At 43.9% G+C, this 14,154-nt stretch overlaps 1 protein-coding gene across 1 annotated transcript; it reads right to left on the reverse strand.

Annotated features, from left to right (window-relative positions):
* Nucleotides 1-687: 687 nt before the first annotated feature.
* med1 (mediator complex subunit 1) lies at nucleotides 688-11,670 on the reverse strand. Its single transcript, XM_023409162.2, has 16 exons — nucleotides 11,506-11,670; nucleotides 9,913-10,019; nucleotides 9,324-9,402; nucleotides 9,029-9,083; nucleotides 8,513-8,645; nucleotides 8,245-8,273; nucleotides 8,028-8,099; nucleotides 7,717-7,791; nucleotides 7,164-7,327; nucleotides 6,916-7,027; nucleotides 6,700-6,824; nucleotides 6,464-6,591; nucleotides 5,804-6,005; nucleotides 5,619-5,714; nucleotides 5,382-5,487; nucleotides 688-5,293 (listed from the first exon to the last, which is right to left on the reverse strand). Exons 1-16 carry the CDS (start codon nucleotides 11,624-11,626, stop codon nucleotides 1,387-1,389), a joined length of 5,511 nt encoding a protein of 1,836 aa, XP_023264930.1. The 5' UTR covers nucleotides 11,627-11,670; the 3' UTR covers nucleotides 688-1,386.
* Nucleotides 11,671-14,154: the final 2,484 nt, after the last annotated feature.

Below are 14,154 nucleotides of genomic sequence, written 5' to 3' on the forward strand. Positions count from 1 at the left end.
TGTAGCTTTGAGGATTTAGATATCAAAGGGCCTCTGTGACATGCAGCTAACTGCTATTCAGCCTAATAAGAGTCACATTTGTATTTGTAACATTGGTTACTTTTAAATCTTTTCAATAAGAAAATGATTTTCTGATCTAGCCATTTGTTATCTCTGTCTGGATGGTAAATTGAGGACTTATAATTGTTTATAAATCTAATTTTTATTTTCATTGACGACATTTCTTGTAACCATCTTAAATGATTTGTTTTTTTGACCTTTGCCTGTTTGGTCCCTCTTGCTGCATCATGATTCACAAAGCTGCTTCTGTAACACCGGTGAATAAAGGCGTGAAATTTAATTTAACCTCCAAGTATTACCTCTGGGACTGTGCAACTCATTACAGAGCACCATGTAATTTTGTTATCAGGCATTGGGCAGCCTGATACACTGCTGCCATCTAGTGTAACTTCATAGCTCGGCTGCAGACAGCTAGGCTGGGGGAAAAAGTACTTCACATCTCTACTTATTCATGTAACAGTTAGGAAGTGAAATTATATATAAATAGGAAATTTATTTAGCCCATAATTAGAGATGAGAATCCTTCCTTATTACTACTGGAGACGCCCTCACACTGATCACTCATCTTGCCCGACATATGAATCACAGAAAAACATTTGCTAAAAGATAGAAATTTACCAGGGAACATTTTCCAGAAGTGAAATGTTTATTTCAAACTTCCAAAACTTCTACAGTTAAAAAATTACCAGCATGTATCTTTCCCCCATTATCATCACAATCTGTGGCGCTCTTTACCTACACTAATTTACACATCAACAGTTTAAAATGTATCAAAATCTAAAAATTCCCCGTTACATCTGAAAAAACAAGGCAACTGAACACTGTACCCTTCTTGCTTTACAATACTTTGTTTTGTTTTTGTTTTTTAAACAGACATCATACTTATTCTGACAACATACAGTATAAGTGGCATTCTGGTATGAACAACGATGACGTATGAACAGTGACTGATGTATTAAATGTGAAAAGCAAAATTTACTGACAGTAAAGACGTTCTGACGTCACAGGAAAAACAAAAATAATGTCAATCTTTCCAAAAATATACTGTTTAAAGCCATTTCCTTAATGAGTCTTAAGGAAGTTGGTATTCTGAGGTGGATTTGGATTACAGTGTGGCAACATTATACACTGACACTCGAACAGTAAAATATAACATTAAAATACAGCTTTAACATGTCAATGATCATTCAAACAGCCACAATACTCTTATATCCAGTTTCAATGTGTGGCTTGATTTAAATAAATAGAAGTTTGATTTGTATGTAAAAGGCTTGTGTTAAAAATGTGACAACGACAGACTAAAATAAAGAGAGTTTCTAAATAAAGTTAAAGGTTGCCAGTGAGGGCCGAGTCCATGAGGTCATCATCTTCATTTCTCATATACATTGGACTGGGCCGGGATGGACGCTCTGAGCCCAGCATAGACAAAGATGAATCTGAAGCCGAGATGGGCGACCGAGACCAACTGTCTGCTTTAATTGGATGCGAGGACGGCCCCATGGACATTGATGACTTCTTTTTCTCTTTGTCCCTGTCCCTTTCTCGGTCTCTGTCCCTCTCCCGTTCCCTCTCCTTCTGCTTCTTCTTCTCTTTCTTGTGTTTCTTGTGCTTCTCCCCTGAGCTGAGGGGGATGGAGCTCATGTAGTCCTGGGGGGGAAGCGGGCGCATGGTCTGGTCGTCGTCTGAGCTGGGGCTGTTCTGGTGGGACTTCTCGGCCACAGAGCTGCTGCCCGACTCGCTCTCACTGTCGTGGTTGAGCGGTGTGTATCCTGGTGAGCGGCTGTGGCTTGGGGAGGAGCGGTCATGCTTGGGAGTTGAGCCGCTGAAAAGGGGGGATGCTTTGAGGCTAGAAATTTGGGGACGCATAGAGTCACCGGATCCCTCCCCTGCTTTCTGAAGGGTCACTTTGGCCTTGATGCTTGGTGAGCCACCATCTGGTTTGCTAATGATAATTTTGGCCAGACCAGTCGTGCTTACCCCTCCTGTTTTTGGGTCCATCAGCTTTTTATCACCACTGTTCCCTCCAGAAATAGATACTTTTGCTTTTGCCTCTTTATCAGATTTTTCCCGCTTATACTCCCCACTTTGGGAGGATGAGGCATGCTTGGAAGGACCCATGTTTGAAGGTCCACTACTGGGAACATTTCCAGGACCACCACCAGGGGCAGAGGAACCAGTTCCCCCTACTGGTGGCCCAGCCTCACACCCATCCTCCCCCACTCCGCCTCCGCCTACACTCTTCAGTTTGTCTATGACTGCCGTAAGAGAGGGCTTCTTGTTTCTACTGGGAGACTTCCCTTTGGCGTTGGGATTATTTGCATTGTTTTGACCAGCCCCTCCACTGCTTCCACCTCCACCCCCACTTCCTCCACCTCCTCCCCCTCCACCACTGCCTCCACTTCCACTTCCTCCCCCTCCTGCCCCTCCGCCCCCTCCACTTCCACCTCCTCCACTACCATACTGAGACTGGGATCCTCCCGAGAAAGTCATTGAACCAGATGAAGAGGAGGAGCTGGAGGATGACGAGGACGATGTGGAACCAGAGGAGGAGCCCCCACCCATTGGCTTCTGGGAGCTCATGCCTCCACCAGAAGAAGACTTGGACCCTCCTGAACTGCCACCTCCTGAGCCCATTGGTGATTTAGCCTTGGAAGAAGGAGGTGTTCCTGGAACCTGGGACTGCTGCATTTTCATAGGGGAGGACAATTTGTCACCAGAGCTACTGGAGCGGGAGTGAGAAGGGGAGATGTTGGGTTTTATGTTTGGATTCATAAGAGACCCAGAAGGCTTCCCCCCTTGAGGTTTAATTTTATTACTACTTCCAATCCCCCCTCCACTACCTCCAGGTCCAGACAGCCCATGTTTAGTGATGGGGGAGGATCCCGGTTTCCCGACACCCATTCCTTGGGAGGAGCCTTTAGACTGGGATGGCCCACCTCCACCCCCTACTCCGGCACTTCCTGGCTTGGAGCTGTTGCCTTGTGTCATGGAGCCTTCTTTGGACTTAATCTTCCCTGAGGAAGATGAGTGAGAATGATGGCTTTTGCTGCTGCTGGTTCCCCCTGTTCCTCCTGTGCTGCTTGTGGCTGAGCTGCTGGAGGTGTATACACTATGGGATGAAGTCTTCCCCCCAGTTATGGTCCCTTTTGGGATCTGAATTGTGATTTTGGGAATCGGAGGTGTGGCACCACCCGGAGGCGTTTGTGAACGTCCTGAACTACCAGGGGACTTGGAGCCTCCTCCACTTATACTTCCCCCAGAGCCTGAGCCACCACTAGGAGGTGTGTATGGTCGTCCACCTGAGCTGTGAGAAGGCGACTTTCCATCAGGGTCCAGCTTTTTGCGTTTGGGAGGCTTATCTTTAGACTTTCCCTCACTGGATGGGGTCCTGCTACGTTTGACCTGTTTGCCCTCTGTTGAACTGCTCCCCATTCCCATCCCAGAACTGCTCCCTCCGCTACCCCCATTTTCATCCTTTGGCCGCATGAGTCCCTGTTGCTGTTTAACTTTGGGTTCTGCACTTTTAAAGTCACCGCAAGCCGCTCCGAGGCCCATCATGAGGGGGCTCTGGGACCCTCCGCCATGTGCGTCTCCCAAATCGGGAGCCTGCCCCAGAAGCGGTTTACCACCACCACTGTTGCCTCCAAAAACTATTCCCATATCAAAAGGGTCCTTCAGTGAGGGCTCTGGGGTGCTCTGCCCATGTGGAGTGGGATTCTGAGGCGTTCCTGATGGAGTGTTTTGCTGGCTGCCTCCCCCAAAACCCTTGACCAGGTCCATGTCTGCATCGGCGCTTGGAGAGCTGTCATCGAAGTAATTCTGCGAGAAGGTATGGCCTGAGGTCAGGAGGTCCGGGTTGAAGTCAGCAGCGTCAGGGAAAAAGTTGGTGGAAGAGGAATCGCTGGTGGGAGTGGCAGCAGTTGCAGCTGCCTCAGCAATCAGATCAGCAGCGTCCGTGAAAGGATTCTCATTGCTGTTGGTATTGAAAATGTCTGCTGAATCAAACACTGCGCTGCCCTGGCCAGAACTGGAGGAGTCACGAATGGGAGTACCTAGGGGGCCTCCATCCTCCCCACCACTGCCCATGGGGTGCTGCCCATGGCTGCCACCACTGCCTTTGCCTGTCTGCTCAGGCAAATCTGACAAGATTTCTGTGATATCAGGTCCAATGCTATCAGAGCTAGAGAGGCGGACCATGCGAGGTGGTACGGTACCTGGTGGTTGCTGTTGCTGAGACTGGACATGAGACTGTGAATAAGGCATGCCGGGGCCAGAGGGCGGTGTTCCACATTGGCTAGGTGCTGGTGTGATACTATGGGGCGTGTCTAAGCCATCACCAGTCAGGTTTACATCAAAGATAGAATTCTGAGCATCCACATCCATAGAGAGGAGCTCACGATGGAAATCATCTTCATGCGTGACTGGATGGTGCTGGTGGTGCTGCGGCATGGAAGATGCTTGTTGAGATTTCATGCCTAAACCACCACCTGGAGCAGTGCCAGACAACACGCCACCCTTTTCTGATGTCCGTGGGCGCTTTTTCTTCCCTTTTGTGCTCCCTCCAGGGCAGTTTCCACTCATGCCTTCTGTCCGTGGGGAGCCGGATGAAGAATTTTGCCTCTCTAATGGACTAGAACCATACAGTGTAGCAAAATCTTGGGTGGGGTTGTCTTTCAACAAATTCATCAACATAGGATGATTCTTGGTGTTGCTGGCAGGGGACGATGTTGGCGGTGGAGTTTGGTGGGGAGGTGGTGCATTCTGGGAGCTGGGACTGGAACCCACACTTCCAGTTATCTGTAATAGACTTGTGAGTATGGGATTCTGGGTGACTTTGTTGTAGTCATCAGTATGGCCCTGACCTTGCTGTTGTTGCTGATGCTGTTGCTGCAACTGTTGCTGCCCAGCCACCCCTCCTTGGGTTAGGCACTCTCCTCCTTGGCCCTGCCTCTCCGTTCGGGAAATTCCAAACAGAGAAGTAATCGGACCTGTAAAATTGGGTCCCCCGGGGGGTCCTCCTGTGGGTGTGTTGCCCCCTGTGAGCCCAGGCAGCCCCATTGGGTTAGTGCCATCACCTGCTGCCATGTTGTAGGTGGGACTACCAGAGGGTGGCAGATTATTCTTCACCATGATCTCCACCGTCTGTGCAATTAGTGAGAGAGCTGGAGTGTCTGCCTGGATGGTCTCTGCTTTCCTCCGAATGGCCCGCATGGTAACAGGGATGGACATGCATCTAGGGGAGGGAGGACACAATTTCCTACATTACTACTGGAAAACATATTGTCCAAATGTATGTATTCAGAGGGAAATAACAATCTCACCTCTGGACCACTTTGGTGATGAATTCATCAGTGCAGATCAGAGCATCTGACAGTCCTTTATATAGTTTGCAGGATACCTGTCTGGAGTCAATCACCTCCATCACCACTAGGGGTCAAGTGGAAAAAAGGGCTGATTAGCCACAGACTGTCACTGAAACTTGACTGTGACATCACTAGCACTCGCATTAGTATCTACATATCATGCATTACTGAGATGTAGCAAACGTGAGCGCTCACCACAGACTAACGATTCATTGACTGGATGCTGGAAAGAGACGCTGAAACTCGAGTCGGTAAGAGGGCATACTTCAAACTGAAGCAGGCCTGCACTGTCTGGGGGGGGGGACAACAGCAGAAATGCTACACTTGCCACCAAAAAAAAAATAATACAATAGCCAACAAATCAGAAGCCATATGCTCACCTTCTTTGATGGAAGTTCGTTTAACACAGCTGCCAATCAAAGTGTTATAGGCTGCCTGGTGCCGGATGATATCCAACAGGACTGGCACTTGTCCTGGGTGGCGAAAGGGGATCTTAGACACCAGCGCTCCTTGGAGGGAACGACCATCTTGCACCGGGGCATCACCATTCAGAAAATAACAGTGCTGCTGATCTGGCAACACCTGTGAGAGAATGAAGACAATAAATAAAGACAATTTTTTTTGTGTGTGTGTGCATGCATATTCTTTTTTTTTTTTTTTTTTTAACTTAATAAGAAAAGCAGCAAAAAACACCATTACATAACAAGACAGCAGAGAGAAGTAGAGTAGTGGTGTCACTCATAAACAGAAAGCAGAACAAAGGGTAATATGCAGAAAATTGCTGTGATAGTAATCCTGATGAAGAAGCTCTCACAATAATTGACAGGTTAGAAATGTAATAATGAAATAATTATACTGAATTTAACGTAACTGACAATAAGCCCAAAACAGAGCAGATTAGAGTTCCAATGAGTGACCAAAGTTACGAGAAAAGCAATGAAAAGAAAACGTGAAAAGGTAGGCCTTTTACGGCCTGTATAACATTGCTCTAACCACTGAACAATCACATAACGATAAAGTGCTTGTGTGTGTCTGCTCACAGAATAGAAGTGCATATTATGTGAGGGCGGCGGTGTGGAGCTGCCCTCCTCCAAGAGCTGGAGCTGGCTCTGGACAATTAACTGGTAAAGAGGTGAGAGGCTGGGTGAGGTCTCAAACACTGGGATCGCTGGGGGGGGGGGGAAATAGAGGTTTAAGTTTAAATCATCAAAAAAAAGTCAGTCATCTAAGGACATATTTATGAATTAAGAATACAGTGTTCCTGTGATGCACTCACAAGTAGCATTTCCCATCCTCTGAATAAAGGACAGTGAAAAAGGCATGGGGCGGTTCATCTTGAGGAAAAAACAAGCTGGCAGGTCCACGCAGTTGGAGTTAGTCACAGTGGAAAAGGACGGTGTCCTGAAATGCACCGAAAGTAAAATCATCAGTTGTCTCCCTTTTTTCTCAACTAGCTCTGTGATAGGACCACTAACATAATACACTTTCTTACCCCTTGTTGTCCACTGGGTGGGATCCAGTGATGAGTGGAGCGATTGGGAGCTTGTAAATGGCGGAGGTTCCCTCGATTGTCACGGAGACACTGGCACCCAGAGAGCGCGGAACTGCAAAAAAAAAAAAAAAAGTGCCAGAGGTCACACAAGGATAACTGCAATCCCTCAGCAAATCACATGGCTAGTGGCTGGTGGATATTCCTTTGCTCCTGTGGACACTTGTCGTCCACGTCCTCCACGCACTTACCATTGTTGTCTGTTAAGTTGAGCTGTGTGCCTGTTCCCTCTTCAAATATGTCATAAGGGGACACATAACACTGAAGAGTAACAAGATGGCCACCACTCCTGGCTGTCAGCAAGCCCACACTGCCATGAAGAATAGTCTCCACTGTATTCGCATTGGTTGCTAACCTAGAAAAGACACATCAATTACAAATCATTCGAGAAATGCTCAAAGTTGGCTTTTTACTCCATATTTTCAATTGATACTACGAGTTAAGTAAATGTATATTTTACGCAGTGCACTGATTTATTACATAGGATACATTCTTTTAATATTAAACCCTCAAAAATGAAAAGTTCCACCCTTGCTACCTCTCCTAAGATTACCTTTAATACTCTGATTAGGACTCTCTTCCTTGCATAACTCTGTGAATGATCACAGTGCTCCTTCAACAATCAAATGAAATTTAAAAAATGTACATTTACTGTTAGCTTCATTAGCCCACAGCATGACATCATATCCCACACAATACTAAAGCTGATGTGCAAAGTAACAAAAAGAGATTTTGTGAACTTACCTAAACATGTGCATCATCTTGGTGAGATCAAGCTCCAAAGACTGCAGCGCTATATACATCTTGGTTTTCAGCTTACTGGAACAGAAGCAAAGAAGGGTAATTAGCTATAACGGACACAAAAACAATAAAAAGCATAAAGTTATGTGGCATCTGTGTCTTATAAAAGAACTCGTCTTTGATCGGGTGTTCTGGGGATTCACATTTTCACACAAACGTGAAGGAGAGAGATGTTCATTTTTCCTTTAATGGAATCGATGGGTTCACCATCAAGTCAATCTATCATTTGTGTAAAAAAACAAAAGTCCACTTACTTGTCCCCAGGGAGCTTGTATAGGCCGACCAGTCCCTTCAGATGTTTGGAGAACTCTTCAAAGTTCTTTTCCCTGATGACAAGCAGGAGAAGAGGTGGTTGAGACAAGTATTTCTCACAGACGCCAGCATTAGTCCACAAAATAAAACTAAGAAATTCAACACTGAAGTCTGTGTATCAGATGGGAGTGTACAGTAAAGTGTGCGGTTTCTACTCACCTTAGATGCTGAATCAGCTCGGGACAACTCTGTAGCCAACAAAATAAAGGAAAAAAAGGATTTAATACACTCATTGACAACGCCTTTAGTAAAGGTGGATGAATGAAAATAAATTGAAGGGTGGAAAGGTATTCAACTTCTCTTCAAGGACAAAGACTAAGAGAAATTCTTAAAAATGTGGTAAGCTAGTATAAAATTCACAGTAAGCAATGACCAAGCTTTGACTCATGAGCCTTATAGAGAAATATGGAAGTTAGAGTAGACTGACCGTGGGGTTTTCTCCCTGATGAGCCACCTTGACATCCACTAGCTGGCCAGTGGTGTCAAGCTGCACTTCCACATAGAACATGTCCGATGTGATGTAGCACTCTGTCCCTGATGGGCTGAGGTGGGAGCCCAGCCTGCGCAGGTGAGACAAACAGAAGAAGATGACTGAGACAGACAGAAAACACATTCAATTTCCTTGTGTGTGCGGGAACAGCCACTCATCTGTTCCAATTTAGTCCATTTAGAAATGGTTTTAGTGTATTGGACAAGCAAGTAATTATCCCTGCTGACTGAGTCCACAATGCATAATTGCAAGGAATACAGTTCAGATGATAAGAACCTGCAATGTTTTAAGGTTAACCCAATCAGCGGTTCATTCTCTGCTGAATTTAGAAAAAAATAATCATCAACTGAACACCTTTCATCCCCCTCAATTTCCTGTACTGAGGGTTGCCCTCTCTATCAGTCATAGACCAGGTTAGAGTACGAGAGAACAAGTAAAAGAGAAAGAACTCACATGTTTTGTCGAGCGATGGATTCTAGACGATCTGTCATGGAGGGCAGAGATGACACTGAAAGAGGAGGCAGAGATGAGTGGGAAATTTTAAAATCACGTAATGTAACCATGTCATAAAATTGTTGCCTAGTGGTCCTTCTGTCCACAGACAAGTTTGTTTTAGGCAGCTTGGCAGTACCACTGGAATTTTCCTGGAATGTTTAACAGTTCATTCAAGTCTAAATACAGTTATGATCCCCTGTCTAATGAAAGAAAGTAACATGTTTTAATGGAAAATGCTGCCCTTGAGTCTCACCTTTCAGCGCTCTCTGCAGGGTCTCCAGACAGGTGAGCAGGAGCTGGTGACCTGCGGCATTCATCGCACCACGTTTCTCCTGGGACACAGCATGAGGAAAAACAGAGGAATAAGGGAGAAGTTGAGAGAAAAAAAAAAGTCTTTTATCAGCAAGATTTGATATTCACGTTTGTTCCACCACTTGCTTAGTCAGCACAATAGGTCAGACATTTAAATGTCATTACTATAATTTCACCGGCCTAGGAGATAAGTTATTAAAGTAAAAACTTGTTTGTGCAATGCAGTGATTAATTGCTTTAATGTATTTTAAATTGGTTAGTGAGTCTCTCTTGTGGGTACTAATGTGATCTGATGAGAGATTGTCTGGCTGTCTAGCTGGCACTGCTGGGTCGTTATGGATATTATATCTGTGTTTGTGGCAAAGTTCAAATGTTAATACTCAACTAAATAGATAAATAACTGATTATTTATTTTCAATGCAGGGAAAGAGTTCCACCCATAATGACAAAAATATTTTTTTAAGTGCTCAATTGAGAATTCAAACAGATTATTTTTTATTTTCTCTCACTGAATCATGTCTCTGTCTCACCATGGCCTGACGCACAACTTTGCAGGTCTCCTGCCATGGCCGTGAAGCGTTGTGTTTGGCATGAAGCCTCTCGAGCAGAGCAGTCATGCGACTTTGCTTTTCTGCTTCTGAAAAAGATGTAACACACATTAATGTATTTTTTACATATTTAATTTCCTTGTTTGAGATACTGTAAGCCTCACTACACCTCTACACTGATTCCATCTCTTCTCATGCAACTCCAACAACACATAGTGAAAACAATTAGTCTTTGTACTTGACATTCACCATTTTCAAACATCTCTCATATCTCTACAGAAAATCTACTAAGGCTATAACAACATGATCATAACTATGTGGCAGGATTCCCAAAATGTCACTGGAACAAAAATAAACAAGTATACAGCAAATAGCCAACAACCTCAGAACACATGTACATAATATGTATACAAGAACATGTTGAAAATTTTCCAAAGTGATGAAAATTAAGGGTAGATATGATGAACAATAAGTCACGCAAGTTTACTGCTTTTTTATGTCAGGCCAAATCAAGTGAACAGCTTTTCTTTAATTAGCCAACAAGTAGTACGTTTTACATTAATGTCTTTTTTTTTAATAAAATTAGTTAAGTAAATTATTAATGGTAGGGTGTCAATAAGACTATAAGTAAGTCCCTTACTTCCTAGTAGTTTCTTGGAAAGAACCCTACAGTTTGGTGCCAATTAAGTAAAAAACTAGAGCAAGTTAGTTCAAATAGTTGTGTTAAGTGTTTCATTGAAATTGCTCCATTTAAACCCTAGTTAATATTTATTAATGTAAACTTTATACTTAATTTATAGTGTTTATTTTGAATACATCCACATTTGCACGTTTACCTACTACCTTCTGAATAAAAGTATCTTGGTTGTGATTCCTTAGATTTTCAAATGACTGGAAGTGTACTAACTGATCACTCTATTTTACCTGTCATTAGTATCAAATTATATGGTTCTTCTGTAAACTTAAATAAATAAATTTGCATTGTAAAATAAGATGTTAATCAATCAAGTCACATGACATCCCTCAAAAAACAGGAGAATTAGCAACCCGTGTTTGGCCAAAAAGAAGCTAGTGTTTTGTTATTATAAACTGTCAGAAGAGTTAGCTACTGCAGTGCTACAGTTTCCTAGTTAATATCGGGTAGATAAGCGGGTTGCACCTTTCGATTAACACAAGTCAACAACAACAAGTCAAAATAAGGCAAACATATGTGATGCCAATTATTACTTTCAGAGACATTTTGTGAAATACCTAACATTAGTGCTGGCGTTCCTACAAAGTTGATGTTAGCAAGTTGCTAACGTTAGCTATTAGCCCACGGCAGAGAGCTAGCTACTACTCTACCAAAAACAACACTGCTCAGAGCCACCAACTTGTATTCACGGGCGATCGTTATTGAGTTTTTAAGTTGCCCACATACATGTGAACTCACCCACTTACAGACGTGTTAAGTCAAAGACGTAATGAACAATCGTTAGTGTTACACAGCCGGCTAAGTTAGCTGTTAGCCATCGTCAGCAAGCTAGATCATTATAATAACAAAAATCAGTAGTAAAACACGGGTCATATTCTTACCTGTTACCTCTTCGGTTTTGGCCCGATCCCCATGAGTCTGATTCCCTCCTTGCTGAACCGAGATAGAAAGTTCCCTTGCAGGGCTGCCGCTTTGCATTGAAACACCAGGCCCGGCCGCCATTGTTACCCACTTCGGCTCACCCACTTCGGTTTCCCCGCTTCGGTTCCCCGCTTCACCATCCGGGGATCCGTACAGTCTGAGCAGGGGAAAGACAAACCCACTTTCGTGGTGGGGATTTCTTTCCATTTCATACTTCAGTATGTTTTAATTTCAGAATAATTTATTTCGTAGACTTATTTACTTCTGTAATTAATTTAGACTTAAAAAAATAAAACAAAATTTAAAAAAAAATCATCTTTGATCTGTAATTTGGCACATCCTCACAATTATTTCTGAATATTTAGCAGCATAATTTAGGGGGAAACATAGCTTTTGTCTCTATTCAAACAAAACCAATACCCCAATCTCTTGACTGGACTTCCTAAATTAAAGTCAATGGTCTGTTTATGACTCCAGATGGCGTGCGATCACCGCAAGTAAATGATTCATGATTTGCCAAGAGCAACTAACCACGAATATCCAAAGGAAGGTTGAAATAATCATGTTAATTGTCTTCAAAAACAGAACAATGCAGCACCTTAATGTGGTGATCGTTTTCCCCTACAAATTCTACTTTTTTATGCCCTCTTGTATGAAACAATCACATGAAGCAATAGGTAATTAAGCAGTGGATAAAGATATTTTAAACAGCAAATGCACAAACTGCCACACACACACACACACACACACACACACACACCTGAGCCTATTGTACAGCTGAGCCTGTGGCAATGAGTGCTCTCTGGGGAGGATTTTCCCACCAACCATTATGACCTGCAGAAGAGAGGGAGTAGGAGTGTGTGCATGAATACATGTGCATTTGTGCATATGCAAAAATATATTTGTGAACATGGGTTTAAAAACCACACACACACCCTCAAGCACACACACCCACACAGACACACACACACACACACACGAGAGATAGCTATAGACAGCAGTGGAGATGGAGAGGGACCAGATTGGCATCGTCTGAGACAGTAGGCAGACCCACAGATAGACATGAGAAAAGAGGGGAGGTGCCGCTATGTAATTGATGTGCCCACCAGGAGCTTTAGCTGGCTGCCTGGCATGGAAGAGAAGGTGGGCACCGCTGCCAAGACAGCAGTAGGAGAAAGGAAAGGGAGGCACGGGCCTTGGGGAGCACAGTAGCAGGCTGAAACCATGCCCATCAATCAGAGGCTAGTTCACCTTGCCATGCCAAGCGGGACCCCCCTCTGTGCCGAGGGAAGGGGTGGCACAGGGAGCGAGGCTGGCACAGTGGCTAAAGCTTCCCTAATCCTCCTGGTGGGTGTATCAGTGCCATGTCCGAATGGCAGTAGAGTGGGCAGAGCCAGACATGACAGGAGAAGAAAAGAAAGTTCAGCCCCTGTGCTGAAAGAGGTGTCACTGCATGTTGTTAACATTGTGATGTGGAAATGTTAATATCATTTCAGCTAAAGGCTGAAAAATTCCACAGCTTCTCATAAAAAGAACACACTGACCAGAAAGGGTATCTTGCCTACTATACATTATTACGATACACTTTTTTCTACAGCTTTGGAAAAGACTTTCATGTCAGAAATTTACACCAATCTATCCATCAGATTTAGCGACACACACTGCATGCATTCTGTGATTAGGCCGATTGTTACTTTGAGTTTTTGCATTATAAGAAAAGATGATAACAGCACATCTTTTACATTACTACTCTGTCACAAACGACTGCTGATCCCACAACACAAGAGGCCTGGTTACTGTGCATTCCTTTTTTGTAGTAAGGAAATATAATATACCCCCATTTGAGCATATTTCCATAGTCACATATATATATATATATATATATATGGATCTGCATACTTATAGACACACATACGCACCTGTGCACAAACACCTCCATATAGACACTGTATCTGGGATAGTATACATCTTCCCCACGTATAGGCCTACATAAGAAAACAAAATGGATGTTACTTTTTTTTTTTTAATTTTCACAGTGTTATGGTGTTGAAGAAGATGACTGTGTAACATCTGTATGAACACATTTGATTTCTTCTGCATGTTTCCAGTTTTAACACAGGGGATAGCAATGTGTGAACAGCTTGGCAACCTTATTGAGTGCTTTGAAGTTGACTACCCTCCTTTTCACACCATCTCTCTAGGTGAGCTCACGTTTTACCTGCAGCGAGTAAAGATAGAGCCTATTTGATGCATACATGCCTCCTTCACAATCCGTGGCTGCAAGACAAATCAACCAGACGACACAAACAACAGATTTGCTATATGCTTTGGTGGTTGGTTTACAAGGGGCTTCATTAAGCCGACTCTTGTATGGAAGTGCCCAACAAAAGGAATCAACCAAGCCTTTTGCTTTTCACCAGTCATACAAGTTTGAGATCAGTGAGCCTGAAGGCTGGAAACGTCCAGAAAAGCGTGAAGCATTAGCAGGACACAGTTTCTGCTTCTTTGGCACTGAGTGCCTTGAAGTGCAAGGGCAGCTGGGAAGAGTAGCTGGGAGGGTGGTGGAGGGAGGGAAGAGCAAGAGACAGAGGGAGAGGGAGAGGGAGAGA

The sequence above is a fragment of the Seriola lalandi genome, unplaced genomic scaffold, assembly GCF_002814215.2.
Source record: "Seriola lalandi dorsalis isolate HSWRI2012SDOR001 ecotype SW California unplaced genomic scaffold, Sedor1 jcf7180002054383, whole genome shotgun sequence".
Classification (NCBI taxonomy): domain Eukaryota; kingdom Metazoa; phylum Chordata; class Actinopteri; order Carangiformes; family Carangidae; genus Seriola; species Seriola lalandi.